We start from the raw sequence: 24925 nt of genomic DNA on the forward strand, positions 1-24925 counted from the left end.
GGATTACTTCAAAAGTAGACCAGAAGACACAGAAGAGATGTAAAGCTTTTAAATTCCCCCAAATGTGATAAATAGCTGGGGAAACTTCAAAATACCTTTAAGTATTGCGCAGTTGGAGTTTTTCCCGCTTGTATTTATATGTTCAAAGCAGGTTTCTCTACTAGTGCTTTCAATACTAAATGGCATGCTGCAAATAAGCAATGCAGCCATTATTGCTTTTATCACCATCCTAATGGAAGCTGCTGATTAGAGAAGCCTTTTTTAAATTGCATAACAGCCCAATTTAGGTGACTGGGACTTTTGTGTACTTAGAAGGAACAATTTACCTGGTTGCAGGTCAACAGATAATCTGCAGGAAACCCACTCTCTGTTCCATGCGCTTTTCAAAGCTTACAAGTCTTCCAAATTTCATTTCTAGGGCTGTTTCTGCATACAACGCAAAGAGGGACTAGAGAGCCGGCAATGGGATCTGGAACCCCTCCAACTCCTCTATGTTGCTGGTTCAAATGTAGACCAGGATAGCATAGTTATCACCACTGTTGCAACTTCACTAAAAATTGGGATTAGTCTTTCAGCTGCAATCCAGGGGGCAAAAGAGGGCATAAACGAGATGGTGAAAGTGTGAAGAAAATGTGTTCCTGACATCTCCCATCCACAGGGTTTGCCCATATGATTACCAGGCAATGGCCCTTTATGGAAATGAAATTGGTCTAGTTTCTGGAGCACTTAGGTGTCAATATCACCATCATAGTTGGCAATACAGAGCTGGATTGTCAGTTCTGCTCCATGAAAAGCAAGCAAAACAGATCCAATGGGTTCAAAACACTATCTTTATTACAGTTAATTCTCAGGTTAAATGATTGGTAACAAGAGATGTGCAGCAACAAGCAACAACTAGCCTAGCAAGACATACAGTACAATATAATGTAATGCATCCTCCATGCAAACATCCCACAAGGGGGTGTGTGTATGGGGACAGGGACTAACAAATATATATTTGGTCTGTTTTCTGGTTCTAGCACATAGCATTTCACTGTTGTGTGCAGTGAATATTAAGAAACTAACACTGCAGCCTGCAGAAAGGAGGTTTTTGCACAATACAATCATTTCTCGACTGCCTAGAAATTATAGTAAACTAATTTTCATTGTTGATCCCTGGCAGTTGCCACTGGCTTCAGCTGGAGTGGTAGGTACTCAGTAACTCTGACAATCAGCCTCTCCTTACGATGGTTGCCATTAAAAAGGGAAAGGTAACACACTGTAATGCTCTTCGATATCCTTATCAGTCCTGCTCCAGCATACCCATCCCAGTGGAGCTACACACATGATAAAAGTTATGTACCTTCTTAAGCGCTATGCTGGATTGGCGTGTTATGTTTAGGTCATTGCAATATTACATTCTAGGAAAAAGGACAAAATCATGAATTATAGCAAAGAAAGTCAGCATCGTTTTAAGGTAAGTGCACTGGGCCAACTAACGCTCTGTAATCCTGCTGCAACCTGACCCAAACCGGTGGGGCTGGACTGGAATAACTGAGAGGAGAATATGGCCCTTTCTTTTTATTAGAAAATGTGTTATCATTTGTATTACTGTAGTGTCTTAAAGCCCCAAACATGGGCCAGGACCCCGTTGTGCTAGGTGCGGTACAAACACAGAACAAAAAGATGGTCCGTGTGCCAAACAGCTTGCGATCTAAGTGCAAGGCAAGAGACAACAGATGAAAACAGAGATAGCGGACTCCGATGAGACTATGTTGGTCAACATGATAGGCTGGGGTCTCAACACCCCAGTAGCCTAATCGTTGCCATGGTCTTGGTAGGTATCATGCAAAAGGAGAGTTTTGAAGAAGGAAAATGTTTGGTGTTGGATGGTTACGGAGAGTTCCTGCCAAATGCGAGGGGCAGCACAGGAAAGAGCAGGAAGATGCTTGTTTCAAAATGCAACACGTGGGTGGTGATGGGCATCGTGGGCAGTTGGGAGAGAGGAGTCAACATCTTGATACTGAATGGCAGATGATAGATAGGGTGCTAGTCCATGAAGGGACTTGAAAGTGAAGACAAGTAGCTTATATTTGTTGTGATAGAGAAGCAGGAGCCAGTAGAGAGATGCAAAGAGAGGAGCGACACGGTCAGAGCAACAAACTAGGAAAATGATCCTTGCAGCAGCATTCTGAATGCATATGAGCATTGCTAAGAGACAGATGTTGCAGGACTCAAGATGCCAGAGAACAAGAGCCTGGATGAGAGTTTTAGGGGTGTGGATGGATAGGAAAGGCTGGATCTTAGAGCTGTTACATAGAAAGAATCCGCAAGGTTTAGGTAGAGCCTGGAGGTGAAGCTCGAGAGAGATCTGAGTCAGAGATGATGTCCAGGTTACAGGCCCAAGTGACAGGAAGGATGGTGGCGTTGTCCACAATGATCAAGAAAGGAGGTAGCGGGGAGGGCTTACCGGGACAGGCTCGGAGTGCGGGGAGGAAGACTACGAGCTTGGTTGTAGCCACTTTGAGCTTGAGCTGACAGTTAGATGTCCATGAGACGTCAGAGAGACAGGCCAAGATTTTCATTTGGACAGAAGCAGGCAGGTCTGTAGTAGAGGTTGATCTCCTCGTCGTCCACACAGAGATGGTAACTGAATTTGTGTTTGTGGATGAGATGACCCAGAGACAAGGTGTAGAGGGAAAAGAGAAGGGGACCAAGGACAGAGCCCTGTGGGACCCCCAGAGAAACTGAGAGGGGGAGATGAGGAAGATTTTTGAAGGACATGCTGAAGGAGTGATTAGAAGCTGGAGGAGACCCAGGAGAAGACTGAGTCACAGAAGCCAAGAGAGGACAAGATTTCAAGAGGAAGAGCCTGGCTGATTATGTCAAGGGCAGCTGACAGGTCAACGAGGAGGAAGATGGAGCACCGGTTCTGAGCTTTATCTAGGAAATGGTCATTTTTGGTGACAGTGATTTCAGGGGAGTGCAAGGTATGGTTCTAGAATGGAACTGGAGGACAGGAACTGCAGACAGCAATCGTAAACTACAAAGACATGTTTTGTAAGCAAAGCAACCTGCAAACACTTTACTTTCATTGTAATCGTTAACTAGCTTGTCTAATATGACAGCTGGGGATTGAAAGGTGATCTTCAGATAATTACAGAGTACAAAAATGATTAGGCCACTCCATTAAAACAGAGCTGATAGGTTAAAACATTTTTGTAACCGAAGTAATGTACTGAATGACTTTGGCAAGCTGTTTAGCAGAGATGTTGCCAGAGGCCTATGGAAGACTTCAGAACAGTGTCCTTCTGTTTTACCATCTAGCTGACAATAAGCACAGCATCCCATGGGTCAGAAAGAGCTCAGGCCTTCTACGTATTCATCAAGTGGGCACTGCCATGTAACTTCTGTTCGTTTAGCTAGCAGTGCCCATTCCTCTCCCACGCATGCTCACACCCGTGCCTTCACATTAAGATTGTTGCATGAGAAATATCTCTAATTGACTGGGAGGATTAGCAAGCCAAAAAGCAGATCAGCTGGCTGCTAGCCACAATCAGACCATGAAAATATTTAGTGCATATTTATTTCCATGTTGACATAGACATGTGCGCTTTTAAAGAGGGGAGTTAGTAATCTACCCAAGGAGCTCTACTAAAGCACTGAGCCCAAAGATGCAGAATTGGCTACTCTATGGCTGGTTTAATTAAATGGCCATTGAAGGTGATGTAAATATCAGACTCCTCACTATAGATGCCATTTTCCCTCTCTCGTTTAAACATTCTCACCCAGACCTCATCTCCTTCCTGCAGCTCTAGCATGAGACTCTGGCTCTGCATGATGCTCCGATCACTGGGCTGGGCATAGAGGATGGCCACTTCCTTATTGTTCTTCATTAAGTGCAGGTAGGTCTCTTTGAAGTTCCAGGTGTGGACATTAAGGTTTAAGAAGTAGATCCCTGGCACATAGCAGAAGAATTTCCCTGTGAACATGCTGAAGTGTTTGTAGAGATTCACAAACTCCGTATCAAAAGTGACATGCTGGAAATAATCAGAGCTATGGAGAGGTTTTCTCCGGCCCACTGAAAAGGCAGCATAATGCAGCTTGCAGGAATTGCCTGGTGGACCAACCTGGCCTTTCTGACCTTTCCGTCCATTATAACCACGTAGCCCTCGTTCTCCATCCTTTCCAGCCCCTCCGGTGATCCCTTTCTCTCCCAGGTCACCTTTTTCACCTATGATCACAAAGAGGAATTAAGTTGCAAACATATGCACACACACTACATGCTACAGAGACGTCTGGATGGAGATAGCCAGCATCCCAACTGGTAAAATAACACCTTCTCAATGGCTGCATTGAGAAATATTTATCATAACTAAATCACATCTAGATTTGAATTCAGGAACACTATTGACAGGAACCCGCTAGCTAGCATGCCTATTCCATATATTAACCACACAACAAATAAGATAGCTTTCTCTGATACATTATAGATTTATAGATTTCAGCTGCAGAGGGGACCACTCTGATCATCTAGGGTATGCAATTTTACATTTGCATTATTATTTCCAACCAGATTATTGGAAGGATTAAACTATAAAATTCAAGAGCACATGGACATTTTGCTAGGGAGAGAAGGCTAGAGTCCTAATTTTTTTATTAATTGAGCTATAATCTGTGTTAATAGGATGGATAGTGAGAACAATTATTCATGGAACCTTTGGTAACCACTATGTAGAATTTGTTTTTAGCATGTCCATACCTCTTTTCATTCATGGGAACAACATGTTTTCTTCTCGTTTTTGTTTTTTGGTACAAATATTTGCAGAAAGTGAATTTTCACCCCTTAGCTGAGTGATTTATGATTTAGGTGACCAACTACCTAGGGTGAGTAAGAGAGAGGATGGCAAAAACAAAGGGATAAAAACATGGGATGATATCCTAGCCCCATTGACTTTAATGTGTAAACCGCCTAGGTCCATGAACCCGACCCATATCATTTACATATATACAGTTACACACATACAGACTTTCTGTGGCAGAGAAGAAGGGAGTAACTATGGGTGTGGTTGATGGGAAACAGAACAAAACATCCAAGTTTAATAGATTCATATGTTTTAATGCCAGAAGGGACCATTGTTACTATCTAGTCTGACCTGAATAACGTAGAAACTCACCCAATCCATCCTGTATCAACCTTATAACTTCTGTTTGAGCTACACCATATCTTTTAGAAAGTTATTCAGTCTTGATTCAAAGATAATACATGATGGAGAGTCTGCCATGTCCCTAGATATGTTGTTCCAATGGGTAATCACCCTTGGTATTAAAATATATATGCCTTATTTCTAGCCTGAATTGTTTAGCTTTAGCTTCCTGCCATTGGAGCTCATACAGCCATCTCCCGGTAGATTACAAAGCTGTCAACTCTCAGACATCTTTTCCACATATAGGTAGTTATGGTCTGTAACCAAGTTGCCTCCTGTCCTTCTCTTGGATAAACTATATAGACTGAGCAGCTTTGGTTCTTAAGAGATGGGTGTTTTCCACCTTGGAGGAGGAACATGGCTTGTGAAGTTATGGTAAATTCACAAAGTGTGGTCCTGGGCTTGACTCACCTTTCAGGATGGTGATATCTATTGTGGGCTGGACTTTGGGCACTGAATAGGCAGGGTCATTGCTCATCCTAGTGGATCGTGACGAGGCGAAGGAGACTGGCTCTTCTGAAGGCCCACAACATCGCACGCATGAAAGCCGCCGGGCTTCCCGTCTCAGCGAGCCCTTTTCTCGTAGGGTGCTGGCATTCACAGTGGATACCAAGAGCATCAGAAGCACAGCACTCATCTTCAGCTGAGCCAGCTGGAGCAGGAGAGTAATAGGAATGATTAATGTGGTGATTTAAGCCAGAGCAACCGTTGGCCACCTATTCACTTACCTTAGGGTTCCCTTCTTTATTATGTTATACTGGTGTAGCACTTAGGCAGGGATGAGGGACCCATTCCACTAGGCGATGTACACCCCCAACAAAGAGAGAGTACCTACCTTTGAGTTTACAAACTAAGTATGTCTGAAGAGACAACAGATGGATACAACATAAAGACTGGAGAGATCATGATCTAACAAAGAGATGATTATTAGTGTCGCAAGTACTGGTCACAGCACACCTACTGTGTAACCATTGTCGAGCCAATGTTTGCCAAAGGCTTTGGATGAAAAGCACAAAATATTACTAGATATTAGTATTATTACTTATTATTTATTATTTATGTATTATTTAATTATTGGTGTTATTTACTATTACAATCTCTAATTATTGCAATTCTAAAAATAATGCAAACTCATATGTAACAAACATAACTCTCCAAAATAAAGAGAGAGAAAGAAACTATGATTTCAGAAAAACCTTCAACTGAAAAAAAAAATCACCATTTGCTCCAGATAACCTTCCTTTCAGCCTGTTAGTTAACCACTGTAAGACAGACTATGCTTTTATGACTATATTGGTTTGTTGCTTCCTGCAGAATTCTGTGTAGGCTTCATATTTGCATTGCTGAATATGTATACCGGAAAGCCAAACATCCCCAATGAATGCAGCCATAAGTGACTGTTGCTTTGAACGAACACTGGTTCTTGAATTTTAATATTGATTTTTGTACTGTATTGTTGGCAAGCTCCAAAATCCTGAATTGCAAATGAGAAGTGAAGGGAAATATAGTAGACAGTGGATAGGAGGAGACCTTCTAGCATACAGCTTTCAGTCTTCTTACCAAGGATGGAAGTAGAAATATCACCTTATTGGCGAAAATCACAGTCTTCATTGACTTCAGGGAAATTGCAAGTTGTTTCTTGCAAAAAATTATGCCCCTTCCCCCCAGTCTCAACATCCATTGAAATACAAGAAAAGACTTTAATTTACTTCAACAGACTTTGGATCAGGCACTTCATGAACACGTTAGTACTGCAGCAATTCTTACTAGACTATCAGGGGAAGGTGGGAGAAGTGATGGATGGATGCCCCAGTTATGGGAAATACATGATCTGCACAAAGATCCTGTTCACAGTAGATTTCAAACCATGGTAAGCCAGATTGGTTCTCCTGAGCTGGGAAGCACTATGCCTTCACCAGCTGGAGAATGGATTCGTGCAGAGAATATGGAACAAATTTTCATGAGGGCTGTCCTGGCACTTTCTAGGAGACATTTTCCTCTGGTGTTTTTTTTAAATTTATCATCCGGAAAGAATCAGAACCCACACATCCTTATTATTCAGTTGTTCTGTTCTGTCTGACTCATGAAGAGACTTGAGGAATGCTTATTAACATGCTAAACTAATTCTAGTCAATAGCATGGAAAAAACTACCCATCCATTTGGGAACGGTCAACAGTCCTTCACTAAATTTTGAATAATTTTAAAAGATTTTTTTCATTCACAGTATACAGAAATCTGGTTTTAGGTATCAGTTTTACAGAACAAGGTTCTCATTTACACTAATGACCCTTTACACCACTCGGGCAGTACAAAAGGGCCTTTAAACTGTGTGTGATTTAGAGCTCCACTCACTTGAAGGACCCTTTACATGGGCAGAATATTGTAAAGGGGTCTTAGTGTAAATGGGAATCAGGCCTCAGATAGGTGACCCATTGGACCAAGTATATCGTGCTTAAATGGTGTATGGCCCACAGGGGACATTCTGTTTATGGGCAACAAGTTTCTAGGCTCACTTAGGGCCTGACCTACAGTTTACTGCAGTACTGTATTTGCTCAGCAATATAAAGATCTGTATTAGCTTCACTTGATCTACAAATTATTCAGCGCCAACTTAATTTCAGCGAAAGTTGAAGGTATTTAGCTCTTCTCAGGGCCTTGGCCTTCTAGTCAGTAACCTTTGAGATATATTGTAGGAGACTGTCATTTCAATCTCAAAGTATTGAGTTTAGGAGACATAACTGCTTTATGCCTGCTTTTAATACCTTACTTGAGGACAATCAGAGAATTCATTAAGAAAAATATTTCTAATGTGGCCAGAGATGGAAAATTCATAAATGTGGAGACATTAACTCTCGTGATTAAAATACACTGTCCTCATTAGGCAGAAGAATGGTGGTTATAACTAACAAATTAGCAAGTGTGGGGGTTTTGCTATCAAAAAAAAATGAGAGAACTCATCCACTCAGTGACTTTTTTTTTTCTTTTTTTATGTCTCAGAAAAAGAGCAGTGTTCTGGCTCTATGCACATTGTAACACCATTGGGGAAATCAACAAAGTCCATATTTTCTTCCATGATCCATGAAGGGTCAAAATGCAAGCATTTGGCTAGAATTTCCTTTTGTTATGAAAAACCCTGTCAACTGCGAAAATCATCCATCCATAGACCGAACCTCTTAGATCTAAGCTAAAGAAAAAATTCCCCTGATGGCTCTTGCGTTCTCATGAAGCATATCCCAACATCACTGACAATATTTCAATCACGTTTTTTTTTAAAGATCAACTCTAGTTCATAAAGGAATTAATTCAGGGGAGTCCTAGAACCTGCGTTATATACAGGAGGTCAGACTACATGATCACAGTGGTCCCTTCTGGCCTAAAAATCTATGAGTCAATGGAATCCAGGAAATACATTTTCTTTCAGACCTGTGGAGTTTGGGCCTCACCAAGGTTTTCTACTGTGTCTTGGTGTGTGTATACCACTGTCCTCTTCTGGATGGAATTTTTAGACCTGATTTAGATCTGAATGGTAGAAACCTGTGTATCTGAATGACTCGTGGACCATGTGTAGTTAGATGAGACCACCGGGGGTTTTGAGCATGCATGTGGTTATAGATTGTTACTAGTAGAGAGGAGAGGAGATGCAAAATAGAGAGCTGGGGGGAAAGAGGCGAATGGAGGGAGAGGAATAAACCAACCAAATAAAGCCACAGTAGAGAATTTTTGAAAGTTTGAAAGCCATTCGGTATAAAGACACACAGCAACTAAAGGAAAAGGAGAAATCTAGAAAGCAGAATGAGTGAATAAAGAGAGACCAAACTCTGAGTTACAGGGAAGCAACCTAATTCAGAGGGGGAAAAATAAGAGAAGAAAAGTAAGTCTAGAGATAGGTTTTTCCAACCAATCAGAAACCTGGAGAAAGAGGCAAGAAGGTACAATACAAGAAAAGAAAAATGTAAAAAGCGGGAGAGAGCCAAAACCATAACAGCCAGGAAGGAAATAGATGTGGGGAGGGTTGTGTGTTTTTTTCTTATTAAAGACAGTTATTGGGATCTTACTGTCCCAAGTATGGCGATAACCTGTTTTCTCTCAACAAGAAGGCAGGTGTATCTTCTTCTGAACAACGAACTCTGATTGTTATCACGTTCACTTCCAATAAAGATCTGGCAGTCTGTGCGTCTTCAGAAAATAAATCAAAATCCTGTACCAGAGGAATGTTTGTCCTACTTTCTGATACTGATCTGACATGCTTGCTTGTGTCTAAAATGATATATTAGCTCAACACTGAATGCCCGGAGACTGCAAAGCTGATCTCTTTCTTATTTGATCACCCTTCATGGTGCCTCTAGGGAAAGATTCATTTTCGAAGCAGCAGGTCAGAAATAGAAGTATAAATCAGCTTATTTCTTTGCTGTGAAAAATGTTTCCCTGCTATGAAAACAAGAATCCCCAGATGTCTGTTGTCCCACTGAGTAGAAAGCCCAGACATGGGATCATACACAGTCATCATGTTATTAACACCTATAACTGAATTAAAAGGAATTTTTTTTTATTTGTCTGGTATTCTTATCTGCTACTTGCTATAGGAGGAGGCTCCAAGACAAAGGAGGACTTTTCCAAAATACAGTTCAGGGGGTTACAACCTTCCTACCAAATGATGTATTTCTTTCATTTTTGCTGCACTTTCAAGGACCCTAAAACAAAGAAGCAGAAATACAGCAAAACAAAAACAAACAAAGAAAAACGGTATTTGGGAGACTTCTTGGAGAGAGGGACCCAACCCACAACATTTACATCAGGAATTGAACTTTCCCACATTTCAGGAAGCCCAGATCAGAAGGTTTGGATTTGAATGTGTATTTTCCCAAGCTTCAAAAGTGTTTGGATCCTGACTTTTAGGTTTGGGATCAGTTCTGATTTCTAGCCCAATTTTGCAGATGTCCTCGGTTTAAATAAACTCTGAAAAAGTATCTGAATTTTTCTGAGTTTGTCCATAGAGCACCCAACTTCTGAACCTTTTGAGGTTTGCCCATTTTAATTCCTTCCACACCTAGATCCATGTTCCCTGACAGTAGACGTGACCAAACTGTGTATGCGATGGCGCTGATAATTCCTCATTACGAGAGCTCCACATACTTTGATCTGTCAGATTTCCATTAACGAGTTTTTGTTACTTTAAGGGGATGCTATTTCTCAGCTAATCTGATTCCAAATAGGCAATTTCAATGACAGAAGAAAAATTTCTTGCTGTCCCGATAACACTGCCAAATGCCCTGCTCTGAACCCAGGAAGTTCAACATTAATGTGCTTAATTTCTGGTGGAAATTAAAACAAAACAAACAACATTGACATTTTCTCCTACAATTGGCAGAATAGAACTTCTTTGGATGTTAAATGGGGATAGCTTCAAAACCGGTTTTTTGGTCATTTTTCTCTCCCGCTCTGCATTTTTGACTAGGATGACAATGTCAAACCAACATAAGACTCTGTTCCTAAGGTATTTCTGCCAGACCAGAGCAGGAAGTACTACAGTCTCATGAAAGTCTGTCTCCCATATAGCAAATTCAACAGATTCTGAAAAGTGTAAGTGTCCAAACTTTGGTGCCCATTTGCGAACAGAACCCGCATCTTATTACTGAGGACTGAGCTCCCTTACATCAGTGGCAAAGCAGGTGTGGTATGAATAGCCATGGCAGAGTTTGATTTAATTTTTTGAATGATTTTGACAGATATCAATGTTTATTTTTATTTCTATCCAGTTAAATTTTCACCGTTGTCCAAAATGATGGGTTTTAAGCATTTTTATTGTTATCTATTTAAATTTCTATTGTTGTGGGACATTATAAGGGGGGTGTCAGACAATCATTATTTAATGACAGTGGGCATCCAGATTCCTCTCTGAATGAGGTGGTATAACTCATCAAATAACAAAGGTGAACACTGAATGTGTTTATGCAGCTGGGTTGGCTTTAACAAACACTGGCTGTTTCATTTGATTCTAGAGGGAAAGGTCACATATATGGTGCTAGAGTCTGTTTGAACATAGATTTAAAAATAATAATAATAAAGTGAATGACATGCAAGGAAAGGGGGGTGTCATAAATATAAAGGTTTCAGAGTAACAGCCGTGTTAGTCTGTATTCGCAAAAAGAAAAGGAGTACTTGTGGCACCTTAGAGACTAACCAATTTATTTGAACATAAGCTTTCATGAGCTACAGCTCACTTCACTGGATGCATACTGTGGAAAGTGTAGAAGATCTTTTTATACACACAAAGCATGAAAAAATACCTCCCCCCACCCCACTCTCCTGCTGGCAATAGCTTATCTAAAGTGACCACTCTCCTTACAATATGTATGATAATCAAGGGGGGCCATTTCCAGCACAAATCCGGGGTTTAACAAGAACGTCTGGGGGGGGGTAGGAAAAAACAAGGGGAAATAGGTTACCTTGCATAATGACTTAGCAACTCCCAGTCTCTATTCAAACCTAAGTTAATTGTATCCAATTTGCAAATGAATTCCAATTCAACAGTTTCTCGCTGGAGTCTGTATTTGAAGTTTTTTTGTTGAAGAATTGCAACTTTCATGTCTGTAACTGCGTGACCAGAGAGATTGAAGTGTTCTCCGACTGGTTTATGAATGTTATAATTCTTGACATCTGATTTGTGTCCATTTATTCTTTTACGTAGAGACTGTCCAGTTTGACCAATGTACATGGCAGAGGGGCATTGCTGGCACATGATGGCATATATCACATTGGTGGATGTGCAGGTGAACGAGCCTCTGATAGTGTGGCTGATGTGATTAGGCCCTGTGATGGTGTCCCCTGAATAGATATGTGGGCACAGTTGGCAACGGGCTTTGTTGCAAGGATAGGTTCCTGGGTTAGTGGTTCTGTTGTGTGGGATGTGGTTGCTGGTGAGTATTTGCTTCAGGTTGGGGGGCTGTCTGTAGGCAAGGACTGGCCTGTCTCCCAGGATTTGTGAGAGTGTTGGGTCATCCTTCAGGATAGGTTGTAGATCCCTAATAATGCGTTGGAGGGGTTTTAGTTGGGGGCTGAAGGTGATGGCTAGTGGCGTTCTGTTATTTTCTTTGTTAGGCCTGTCCTGTAGTAGGTGACTTCTGGGAACTCTTCTGGCTCTATCAATCTGTTTCTTCACTTCCGCAGGTGGGTATTGTAGTTGTAAGAATGCTTGATAGAGATCTTGTAGGTGTTTGTCTCTGTCTGAGGGGTTGGAGCAAATGCGGTTGTATCGCAGAGCTTGACTGTAGACGATGGATCGTATGGTGTGGTCAGGGTGAAAGCTGGAGGCATGTAGGTAGGAATAGTGGTCAGTAGGTTTCCGGTATAGGGTGGTGTTTATGTGACCATCGTTTATTAGCACTGTAGTGTCCAGGAAGTGGATCTCTTGTGTGGACTGGACCAGGCTGAGGTTGATGGTGGGATGGAAATTGTTGAAATCATGGTGGAATTCCTCAAGGGCTTCTTTTCCATGGGTCCAGATGATGAAGATGTAATCAATATAGCGCAAGTAGAGTAGGGGCGTTAGGGGACGAGAGCTGAGGAAGCGTTGTTCTAAGTCAGCCATAAAAATGTTGGCATACTGTGGGGCCATGCAGGTACCCATAGCAGTGCCGCTGATCTGAAGGTATACATTGTCCCCAAATGTAAAATAGTTATGGGTAAGAACAAAGTCACAAAGTTCAGCCACCAGGTTAGCCGTGACATAATGAAGCAAATACTCACCAGCAACCACATACCACACAACAGAACCACTAAACCAGGAACCTATCCTTGCAACAAAGCCCGTTGCCAACTGTGCCCACATATCTATTCAGGGGACACCATCACAGGGCCTAATAACATCAGCCACACTATCAGAGGCTCGTTCACCTGCACATCCACCAATGTGATTTATGCCATCATGTGCCAGCAATGCCCCTCTGTCATGTACATTGGTCAAACTGGACAGTCTCTACGTAAAAGAATAAATGGACGCAAATCAGATGTCAAGAATTATAACATTCATAAACCAGTCGGAGAACACTTCAATCTCTCTGGTCACGCAGTTACAGACATGAAAGTTGCAATTCTTCAACAAAAAAACTTCAAATCCAGACTCCAGCGAGAAACTGTTGAATTGGAATTCATTTGCAAATTGGATACAATTAACTTAGGCTTGAATAGAGACTGGGAGTGGCTAAGTCATTATGCAAGGTAACCTATTTCCCCTTGTTTTTTCCTACCCCACCCCCAGACGTTCTTGTTAAACCCCGGATTTGTGCTGGAAATGGCCCACCTTGATTATCATACACATTGTAAGGAGAGTGGTCACTTTAGATAAGCTATTACCAGCAGGAGAGTGGGTTTGTGTGTGTGTTGTTGGGGGGGTGGTGAGGAAACCTGGATTTGTGCTGGAAATGGCCCAACTTGATTATCATACACATTGTAAGGAGAGTGATCACTTTAGATAAGCTATTGCCAGCAGGAGAGTGGGGTGGGGGGAGGTATTTTTTCATGCTTTGTGTGTATAAAAGATCTTCTACACTTTCCACAGTATGCATCCGATTAAGTGAGCTGTAGTTCACGAAAGCTTATGCTCAAATAAATTGGTTAGTCTCTAAGATGCCACAAGTACTCCTTTTCTTTTTATAAATATAAAGGGAAGGGTAACCACCTTTCTGTACACAGTGCTATAAAATCCCTCCTGGCCAGAGGCAAAACCCTTTCACCTGTAAAGGGTTAAGAAGCTAAAGTAACCCCACTGGCACCTGACCCAAAATGGCCAATGAGGGGACAAGATTCTTTCAAATCTGGAGGGGGGAAGGGACAAAGGGTTTGGTCTGTCTGTGTGATGCTTTTGCCGGGAACAGATCAGAAATGCAAGCCTTCCAACTCCTGTTAAGTTAGTAAGTAATCTAACTAGAAAATGCGTTAGATTTTCTTTTGTTTAATGGCTGGTAAAATAAGCTGTGCTGGAGGGAATGTATATTCCTATTTTTGTGTCTTTTTGTAACTTAAGGTTTTGCCTAGAGGGATTCTCCATGTTTTGAATCTGATTACCCTGTAAGGTATTTACCATCCTGATTTTACAGAGGTGATTCTTTTACCTTTTCTTTAATTAAAATTCTTCTTTTAAGAACCTGATTGATTTTTCATTGTTCTTAAGATCCAAGGGTTTGGGTCTGTGTTCACCTGTACCAATTGGTGAGGATTATTATCAAGCCTTCCCCAGGAAAGGGGGTGTAGAGTTTGGGGGGATATTTTGGGGAAGACGTCTCCAAGGGGGCTCTTTCCTTTTCTTTGTTTAAAACGTTTAGTTGTGGCAGCATACGGTTCAAGGACAAGGCAAAGTTTGTACCTTGGGGAAGTTTTTAACCTAAGCTGGTAAGAATAAGCTTAGGGGGTCTTTCATGCAGGTCCCCACATCTGTACCCTAGAGTTCAGAGTGGGGAGGAACCTTGACACGTGACCTTCTTCCCACCCACACTCACAGTTTCCCTCCACTCTGAGGGTATCTGGGAGGCATCTGGGCCTGAGGGCCTCTGGTGTGATTCCAGTGCAATGATCTGTAGTCTGTTGGGGTTCTTGGGGCAGTTGGCTTTTACATGTCCCAGCTCGTTACATTTAAAACATCGCCCAGCTGACTGGTCACTGGGGTGAGGTGGGTTGCTGGAGAATGGTATATATGGTGCTAGAGTCTGTCTGAACATAGATTTAAAAATAATAATAATAAAGTGAATGACATGCAAGGAAAGGGGGGTTAATGAACAACTCACACTCCTCCAGTCTGACCATTCAGTTTGGTTTCTCTACAAGCTGAAGGCAAGTCAGCCTGGGGAAAGGGAATCTCTTTAGTTTATACAAAAGGCAATATGCCTTGTGGGTAGGGACATAGTATTCTGGAGATGTGGGTTAAATTCCTAGTTCTGGCACAGACTTTGTGTGACCTTGGCCAACACTTAATCTATCCTGTGCCTCAGTTTTCCATCTGTAAAGTTGGGATAATATTTTATTTGCTCACACAGGGGTTGTGAGGATAAAATTCATTCATAACTGGGAGGCGCTTGATGAAGGCCAGGTAAGTAGGTATATCTATTCTTGAGTCACAGGATGTCTGTTTAAATTTCTGCTAATATAGTCCTTTCCTTTTATTCCTAGGATTTGTCCTGGTCACTTAAAAACGCCGTTCTAAGATTACCTTTCCTTTAACTTACAGAGCAGCTTAAGCCACTGCCCAATTCACTGAGGATAAACATCCTCAACTAAAACCCAGTAGCTGATTTAAGGTAAAGATCCCTTTTGTATGGTATAGCTGGAAAACACACCGCGATTTTTGTTGTACTGCAGGCTTTTGAATTGATCCGAGGATGGAGCCCCCTCTAGTAGCAGAAACGTGCCTTCTGCTTTACCTTTATTACCTTCTGGGAAGTCTTCAATGTTGGCTAACATGTTCCCCGCTCCTGGTGGTGGAAATGGCTGGAAGCAAAGAACTTTAAGGCTGTTACACTGTGAACACTAGACTCCATCTTGGAAGTAATCTGATTTTGCTGGAGGAGCTAAAGTTTCTTCTTGGATGATTTATTATGCAAAGGCCTTGCCACTCTCCAGAGCTGTTAGCACTACAAGGTCTACAAGTCCAAACAGCTGAGCAATTTCTTCTCCCTGCAATGGCTCATGGTGAAATGGGTGGGCAGCCATTCTTAGAAACTATAGCACACGCTGAGTAGTAATTAACATTCTCGCAGCCATGAATTGACTTGCAAATTCATGAAGAGGAAGAGTTAGATTCAAAAAGGCAATGTGGTTCGAAATACCTACGTTATTCATTGCCTAGTGCAGATGACCCACTGGTAGCTTCCTCTGTTCACGCTGTTTTCAAAACATTTTGGAATTAATCTGAAGAGGATTCCCTAGCATTGCGAGCAGAATCTAAATTGGCTGAAATCCTTTTAATGCTGCTGCTTATAGCTTCCTCGCTTTGTATGAATACATGCCGATACATACAAAAAGAGCTTCTAAGAGCCTGAAGCAAACCCCTAGACTTGTACACTCCAAAAGCTGGGCTTGTTTTGAACTGGATCTTATCACTGCAGAAGCTCAGATTAGACCCAAGCTCACTGGCTGGCTGGTCCGTCCTTTTAAATGGGCTACACAAAAGTTTTGATTCAAACTTTGCCACTCAACAAGTTTTTAATCCAATTCCTAATAAAAAGGGATAGAATTATTCTGTTACTATATTTATATCACTAATTCAGATCCAGTGTAAGCAGACGTAACTCCACTGTGATCTGGGGAGTAGCACCTGGGGTTTTAAACCATGGTTTTAAAGCAGGTGTCAGTTGCCCTCTGGTTCACGAATAATTTGGGATGGTAAACAGTTACTCTTTCTTACTAAAGAAATAAAAATCCCTTTCTAGTTCATCTTTCCCCTGAGCGGGATTTGGCATGTGCATCCAGAGTCCCTACTTGCCAGGATGATTGCCATGGATTGGAAATGGCCATGCTTTTTTACTAGGCGGGCCCTTGAAAGGAATCCCATTTTCGCAGCATGTCCAGACAATGATTCAGCCCTGCTTTGTGGAGAGAGGAGACAAGTTACAGTGAAATAATATGCAGGGCAATTGCCCAGATGAAGCAAATTAACTGACTGTGTCTCATGCTCCTTTGCACTCTTCTGGTGGAAATATCGTTTGTCTCAGTGACTCACCAGCAATGAGTCACCTGATCTTTGGACTTTCTTGGTTTCAGCTAAAGGCTGAAATTGTTTGGAGGGTTTGTTTGCTTTTTTCAGCAACTAAAATGTTTTCACAGCACAGATTGACGTGTCACAGCAGAACGGCACAAATACCCCGTTTCAAATTGCCACACTCATCCTACCTGTGAAAGAGCTGAGAGTGGATGCTGAGTCCAATATGACCGGCGGGTCCCTCTTTCAATCCATGCGACCTACACTACTGTGACTAACAATCATAATAATAATAACAATTAATAACTGATTACGATATCTCTGTCCCCTGAGCCACTCTGGCACCACCATTGATTCCTGGCTGAGGCTAAGAAAAAAAGCACAATCAAAACTGTTGAGTCCATGTTGTTTCCCTGCCTGTCTCCCCCTTCTTTCCTCCATCACATCTGTTCTAGCAGAGAGTTGATCTGCAGACTAATACAGCTGAAGGTCACCATAGCTCAGGAGGCTTTCAGAAATAATGGCAAGCATCACAGAGCAGGGGCCCTGGTTGTATACAACAGGGTCATGGTGACTCTTCCACCACTTACCCCACACCAGACAATAGTACAAAATATATTCATGCCTCAGTGTCTGTGGTGACTAATGAAACAATGAGCGTTAAGTGGGAACAAATCAGAGCCAGTTCAGTGACATTCTGGAAAGCCCATGCGCTTCCTTTCACTTATTTTGCATGTGGCAGCAAGCAGAAAGTGAGGCACAGCCATCCCTTTATAGTGACTCACGAGAACAACCTGCAGCCGCTGGTTGGGAACAGTTCTGACTCCAGATCAGTACTGTTTTGCCATCTGTGTAGATCCATTTAACTTACCTTGTGACTCAAAATCCCCTTCTCCTTAGTTTTCTTGTTGTTGCCTAGTGAGCTTCATAATATGAAAGCCCCTGTTCATTCAGCTGTTGGTCTGGTGGCTTCTGTTGCGGCAACTTCCTTGCCGGTGTCCAAAGGAAACAGTGAGTGTCAGTCCAACTTCTTATGAAACTCAGCAGCTACAGCGCAGACAGTTTGCAAGTGATTTTTCTTTGCTACTTGTTTTCATCCAATTGTGCTGGATTGGGCTCCTGCTTTCTTGTTTTGCTGTTGCCTTCTCGGCATTTGGAGGAAGTCTGTCAGGCTGCACAGCTCCTCTCACAATAATAGAGATGAAGAATTTTAAAAAAACAAAAACAAAACAAACTGACAATCGGCCCTCGTGGCCGGAGAGAAGATGAAAGTGCTAGAAACACATGAAACCGATTATCTTTTGGTGGACTCAGCATCTTCTCAGGGGGAAAAAAAGAAAAGCAGCCCTGTCTTTTACACATCAGATGCAGTGGTGAGAAAAGGAGAAAGTAAATAAGTGTAAATGGTGTCCCTAGCCTCTGTTTGCCAGAAGCTGGGAATGGGCAACAGGGGATGGATCACTTGATGATTCCCTGTTCTGTTCATACCCTCTGGGGCACCCAGCACCGGCCACTGTCAGAAAACAGGATACTGGGCTAGATGGACCTTTGGTCTGACCCAGTATTGCCGCTTTTATGTTCTTAAGGACCCGCCAGGCTCTACAATGTAATCTGCAGCTTCCCTTGACTTTAACCAGGAGGTGCTGTCCAAGAAGAACAAATCCCAGCATGCAAAGAACCCAGGCTGCTTGGATCAAGATGTACCCAGGGTGCAGGCATACATGACCTATGCCATATTCTCTGAAGGATGTAACTCCATATTTATAACAAAAAAAGAAAAAGGAAGATGGCAGCAATCTGTTGCATTTTAGTGCAGATGTGGTGCAAATCTCAGGAAGGTGTACATTAATGGACTCTTCCTAACATCCAAGAATGCATTATAATTTCCCTGTGATAATCCTTCCACCTCCAAAAATAACCCCAAAGCATTTGTGTGGTAATAAACAGCTACAGGATGTCACACATGCCATCTATTGCTCCTAAACTATTGTTAGCTCATGTCAGGGAGAAGAAGTCAAGATGGAATAAATGGCATGAGTAAAGTGACACAATCTTTTCAACCATTAGTTCCCGGACTGTCTTTCATTTGTACCTGTTGCCTAACAAAGTATGGGTCAGGTTTATAATGCCACGATTGTAATTACACTGAAAGGACAACATAATCACACTGGTTTTGCTTTTCAGCAGGTAATCACCACCTTTTCAAATAACCCAAAAGTTCACTACGTGACTGAATTACTTATTCTTCTGATGTTAGTCTCAATTACATTAAAAATAAGCCCTTCATTAGAAGCACATTGAAGTTGCAAAGTCAAGCAAGTTAGGAAATGGCACAATTAAGGTTGCCCAGCCATTCAACTGCTGAACTGTCCTAATAAAGTCAGCTTTTAGCAGAAAGCCAGCCTGGAACATTGCAGCCCAAGAAGCTGAAGTTTGTCAAAAGATACACACAACTGAAAACAGGGTCTTCTAATGCAAAGTGTCAGGCAACCTTAAGCATATGCATTGCTACCTGTGCCATCTATAAGAAATATACTTGTCCTGTGTTGATTGACTGTTTGCTCCAACTCTCTCCCACCCTCTCTCTTCACCTCAGCTTCACTCCATCTCCCCTCCAGGCTCCCCTGCTTCCTCCCCTCAGCTTCACCCCATCTGCCCTCCAGGCTCCCCTGCTTCCTCCCATCCTACCTATAGTCTCCCAGCCCAGCCCTTCGAGTGCCCCTCCTTTCCTTTTCTCCCGGTCTCGCTAATCCCATTTTAACAAATCCCCACCCAAAGAATTAAGAAGGAAACAAACAGTCCTGCACCACCAAAAGTCAAGGAACTAACACAACATTTGCAGACCATCATGTTGTTCATTGCGTGCATCTTCTATCCCTTTCCCCTACTCTTTGTGGGTGTTGCCTGTTTAGATAGTGAGCACTTTGGGGGCAGGAACTGTCTTCTGCTTTGTACTGGGGGCTTTGTTCCTGGTCCCTATGCACTACCAAAATACAGATAGATAATATTAGGAACGAGGGATATTAACTACATTGTATTTACACTAGTTATTGTCAGCTGTGCAGTGAACTTTGTGGTTACATGGATTATTGGTAAATACAGGCCATGTGATGCCTAACCACAGTGTGATTGTTATGTAATTACAGCATAATTACCTGCATTGTATTATACAATGCAACCCAAAATGGTTTGTTTACTGATTTGTCCATCCTAGGATTAAATTAGTAATGTTTTGGTTCTCTGGGAATAACCGGTCTTTTTTGGGTATGGTGAGAAGGGAACAGGAGTGCCTGGCTGGAGGAAATCAGTAGGTGTGGGAGGCCAGTCTAAAAGAAAGAAGTGCTTACCCATCACTCGCTGAGTGTTCGAGCTGTGTTTAGCCTTGCAGCTGCTCATTCTGTGCTTCTGCCAGCCCTGGGCATTCAGCTCCTGTCAGCCGGGAAGCTGAGTATTGAATCGTCTGTGTATGTGACTCCCGAAGAACTTCAGAGGCCAGGGCTACTGTCCATTCCAGCACGCTGTGTGCTCCCAGTAACAAAGAAGACTAACAGTGGAGCATGCCATGCAGGTGTGCGCTGGGGTGGGGAGAGCCCGCGGGCAGAAGATATGGAAGCAGGAGCATTGGCACAGAATGGTATTTTCCATAGCTCCCTGGAGGCAGGGGCCCAGGGACCAGCGTACGCCTTAGGAGCACAAGCAGGGTTCCACGTCGCCGCTGGATTACTTTTGCTTGAGGCTAACACCCTGTAGGCTGCTGTCCTGTTATGGTGCCACTTCAGTCAGGTTGTTTTGTTACCATCTGCCGTAAACCAGTGTTCCAGGGTGGCAACCCTTAACTTGACATCAGAAATGTTCACAACTCCCTCACATTCACTACAGAAGAGTAAAAAACGGACCAAGTGTGCAATGCTAAGCCTATATAATACAACTGCTGCACTATGTTTTAACATCAGAAACTGACCGTTCTGGCCACCCTGAAGTTTTTTCTGGACATTTAATTCTCTTTGCTTTAAAATGGTAAGAAAATGTTTATTCCCTCATAACCCCCCTCCCCTGGTTGCCCTTCATGACTACCCCAGGGGTTGGAACCCACTGGGCAAGAAACACTGCTCTAGATGAAGGTGAATTTATTATTAATAGGCTCTACTGGACTGGGGTTTTCCCATTCATTTGCACATCGCAGACCTTGAGACCAGCACTCGTTCTCGTAAGGTCTCCCACACAGTGTTCTAAACTCTAAGCTTGCATCAGGGAGCCGTTCTTTTTGGAAATGGTTTACACTTTCATAGATGAGTAAAGTGGTATGAAATGAGCAAGGACACATTTACAGCTTGTCCAGTCCACCGTTAAAATATATACTAACAAACACTATCCAGCAGGAGATATTTCCACTCAGTTTTTTAAACAAAATTTACAGTCTCCATTACAGATTCTTAAACACCAGATCTGTTTGTGTGACCTGTCTGCATCCATTTCCATTTGTGATTCATCACCTCTCTACACACAATCAGTTTGATCAACATGTTACGTTATGAAGCTGACTCTCATCTTTGGCGCAAATGTGCATAGCAAGTGCTGGATTAAAGGCCCTGAGCAAGCAATTGCACTGGAAAAGTGGGATAGATGCTTTTACAAACCTTTGGAGTTGGCGGAAAGAACACACATAACTAGAAGTGGATCAGGGTTTTCTTTATAATAAAATACTGGTCTTATTTTAGAAAATTCCAAGGTTCTGTGCGGTTTCAGAGTAGCAGCCATGTTAGTCTGTATCCGCAAAAAGAAAAGGAGTACTTGTGGCACCTTAGAGACTAACAAATTTATTTGAACATAAGCTTTCGTGAGCTACAGCTCACGTGTGTGTGTGTGTGTGTGTGTGTGTGTGTGTGTATAATATTTAAATTATAGCTGGTTGAAATTTTCTAAATTTGGAATTTTTCTTTGAAAATTTTCATTGAAATTTCAAATTTGTAGATTTTTTTTAAAGGGGGGGATATTAGTGAAATCTTTGTTTGTTTTTTTCATTTTTCAACCAGCTCTAGAAAACATTAAATCTCATAGGGCATCACATTGATTGATCTATTTTAGGATCTGTGTGTCACCATTCATCTTCTGCCTCAGTACCCACATTTCACAGGAAGGCTGAAGAGCAGCGGATTGACATTTTCAGTTCTCGTCTTTATCAGCCGCTGCATATCAAGTGGCTAGTCAAGATCACCAGTGAGAACATTAGTAGCTGAACCAAGCCCCTGCCTCCATCAGCACTGGTTTAGTTTTGGCAGCTTTCTTGGTATGGCCAAATTGTTAGGATGGAAGACCAGTGAAGCATGAAGCATGTTTGCCAAGAAATTACGCTACACAGCCAGCAATCACATGGCCACCAAAAGCTTTAGTGGTGTGACAAGATTGCACAATGATGGAGAGAGACTGAGCATCTACCAGGGTCTCTGAAGAAACCTAGCTAGAAATTGATCCAGGTGCTGCTCAATCTGCAAGGATTTATTTATTTATTTATTACCCTTTATTACCCTTGATGATGATTCATCTTCAGCTGGACTACTGGCATACATAATGCTCAACGTGTCTTCGCAGGATCATGGCCTCTGTGCTTCCCAGGTGAAGTGAATAAATGCAGTGATGACTTAACTGTGTCTTCTGCTTTTCTCCCTTCCTCTGTTACCAGAGGCCCTGGTTAATATTTGTAACTAAGGCATAATTAATCATAGAATCATAGACTATCAGGGTTGGAAGGGACCTCAGGAGGTCATCTAGTCCCACCCCCTGCTCAAAGCAGGACCAATCCCCAACTAAATCAATGAATTCTGTCAGCAGCACGGACCTATAGTGACTGGTTGTATACATTGACTAGACACGTGTGTCTTTATTGAGAAAAGCAAACTAACAAGAAGGAGAGATGGGTTTGTGGTTAAGACACTGGGCTGGAACTTGGGAGATTTGGGTTCAGGTTGTGGCTTTGCCACAAGCTGCTTGTGCGACATTAGACAAGCCATTTAATCTCTCAATTCCCCATCTGTAAACTGGAGATAATTCTTTCTGTCTGTCATGCTTATTTAGGCTAAGCTCTTCCGGGCAGGAAATGTCTCTTACTATGTGAACGTATAGCACGCAGCGCAAGGGTTGGAAGTGATCTTTTGTATGAATACAAAAATACAGACGACAATCAATAGATTTCAGGCAACGTAAAGAGTGTTTACGTTGAAACGCCCTGAAAACGCCTTTAGTTGAACAGAAATTGGCAAAAATAGAATAAGTCTTAGACAGATATTTTAATTTTCTATCTTCAAGCTTTGTACACAAGGAAAACTGTTATGGTAACCAGTGTCTGGCATCAGAAGAGTTCTCTCCAGACTAAACAGTTCCTTTGCCTACTGAATGGAAAACCTAGTTTTTCTGAACAATAATCAGATTCAAGGAAGGTGAATATTTCTGTTTACCCAGTTGATTTATAAATCTTGGCTTTTGCCCATGCAGGGAGCTGCTTTAAGGGGGAAAATATCAGCTTCACAAACTGTACTAGGCTTGCAGCAAATTAATAAGAAACTCCCTATACTTTATAGTAATGAGTTTTTCAGGACAGGCAGCACTGAGTGTCCTTCCAAAAACTGAACTCCTCCTCTATGCTCTTTTTTATGTGTAGAGTTTGGGGAGGCTATTGCAATGCATTTTATCTAAAAAGTTGGGTGAGATTCAGTGAGGCTCAGCTGAAAATGGACATCAGTAGGTTTCAATTTTCAAGAGAGCAAGAAAATGTTCCACTTGCAAATCTTCATAGTTAGTTCTCAGAAACATCTTAGAACCCTCTGGGTTTTTTTAAGTGAAGGCCCATCCTTCATTTACTTGAAAACATGCCATAGATGGAAGCTTCATCTATCTGAGTAAGAACCATTTTCTTACGAAAAAGGATGTATTTTCTCTTTCTCTCCTTTTTTTCTGGCACTGCTGAGTGCTCAGTGACTGTGTTCTCTGTTTATTCTCTCTGCTTCTGTTCAAGGCTGAAGCTCTGTACCATGACAACCCATGTATCACATGGCAAAACACACCCGGCTGTTTCCTGTGGAAACATTAAATATTAAACTAACTTTCCTCCTGGCCTTCTGATGGGGAGTGATTTTTGTAACATGGCAAAACCCCCAGTATGCACTGAAATCAGACATCTTTTGCAATTAGTTGTCAGTGCAGATAATACAAAAGTGAAAAGAAAAGGAGTACTTGTGGAGTACAGCTGTAGCTCATGAAAGCTTATGCTCAAATAAATTGGTTAGTCTCTAAGGTGCCACAAGTACTCCTTTTCTTTTTGCGAATACAGACTAACACGGCTGTTACTCTGAAACCTGTCATAATACAAAAGTGGATGCAGATAACCTGATTAACGTATTGACAGTACTGAACTCTAAAGCAAATTGGGGGAAATGAAGAAGGTTAGCTCTGAAAATATTACTATGCCAGAATACAGCCAGGGGATTGACAGCAAGTGGAATTTGCAAAGCCTTTAACAGAATAAAGTCAAACTAGTCTTTACTTGGTGCTTTAAAAATGTATGAATGAAAACTGAGGTCTGTTTTAAGAACACTTTACCAGATGCCTGAAAACTTACAGTCCCACAATTAAGAAAGAAGGCTACACTGGTTAAAAAAACAAACTTCATGGCTTAAAGAGGATGTGCATGTAATTATAACAAAAAAAAAATAAAAAGATCAATATATATAACAAATAAAAAGGGGAATTTGATAGCAAATATAAATTAGAAGCCAATAATTGTAGAAAATTGATAAGGGAAGCAAAAGAACACAACAAATCTATAGCCATCAGGGTGAAGGACAATAAGAAACAGTTGTTAAAGCATATTAGTAACAAAATGAATCCTAACAATATTGGTCCATTATTAGATAGGAATGGTAGCATTGTCAGTAATAAGGCAGAAACGTTCAATAAATATTTTTGTTCTGTTTTTGGTAAAAAGTCAGATGATGTGTTCATATCTGATGATGATAACATCTTTCTAGACTAACATTAACTAAGGAGACTGTTAAA

At 41.8% G+C, this 24925-nt stretch overlaps 1 protein-coding gene across 1 annotated transcript; it reads right to left on the reverse strand.

Annotated features, from left to right (window-relative positions):
- Positions 1-812: 812 nt before the first annotated feature.
- On the reverse strand, positions 813-17987 carry C1QTNF8 (C1q and TNF related 8). Its single transcript, XM_048867976.2, has 3 exons — positions 17748-17987; positions 5598-5838; positions 813-4213 (listed from the first exon to the last, which is right to left on the reverse strand). Exons 2-3 carry the CDS (start codon positions 5821-5823, stop codon positions 3666-3668), a joined length of 774 nt encoding a protein of 257 aa, XP_048723933.1. The 5' UTR covers positions 5824-5838; positions 17748-17987; the 3' UTR covers positions 813-3665.
- Between the last annotated feature and the right edge of the window lie 6938 nt (positions 17988-24925).

This window comes from Caretta caretta, chromosome 10 (assembly GCF_965140235.1).
Source record: "Caretta caretta isolate rCarCar2 chromosome 10, rCarCar1.hap1, whole genome shotgun sequence".
NCBI classification, from domain to species: domain Eukaryota; kingdom Metazoa; phylum Chordata; order Testudines; family Cheloniidae; genus Caretta; species Caretta caretta.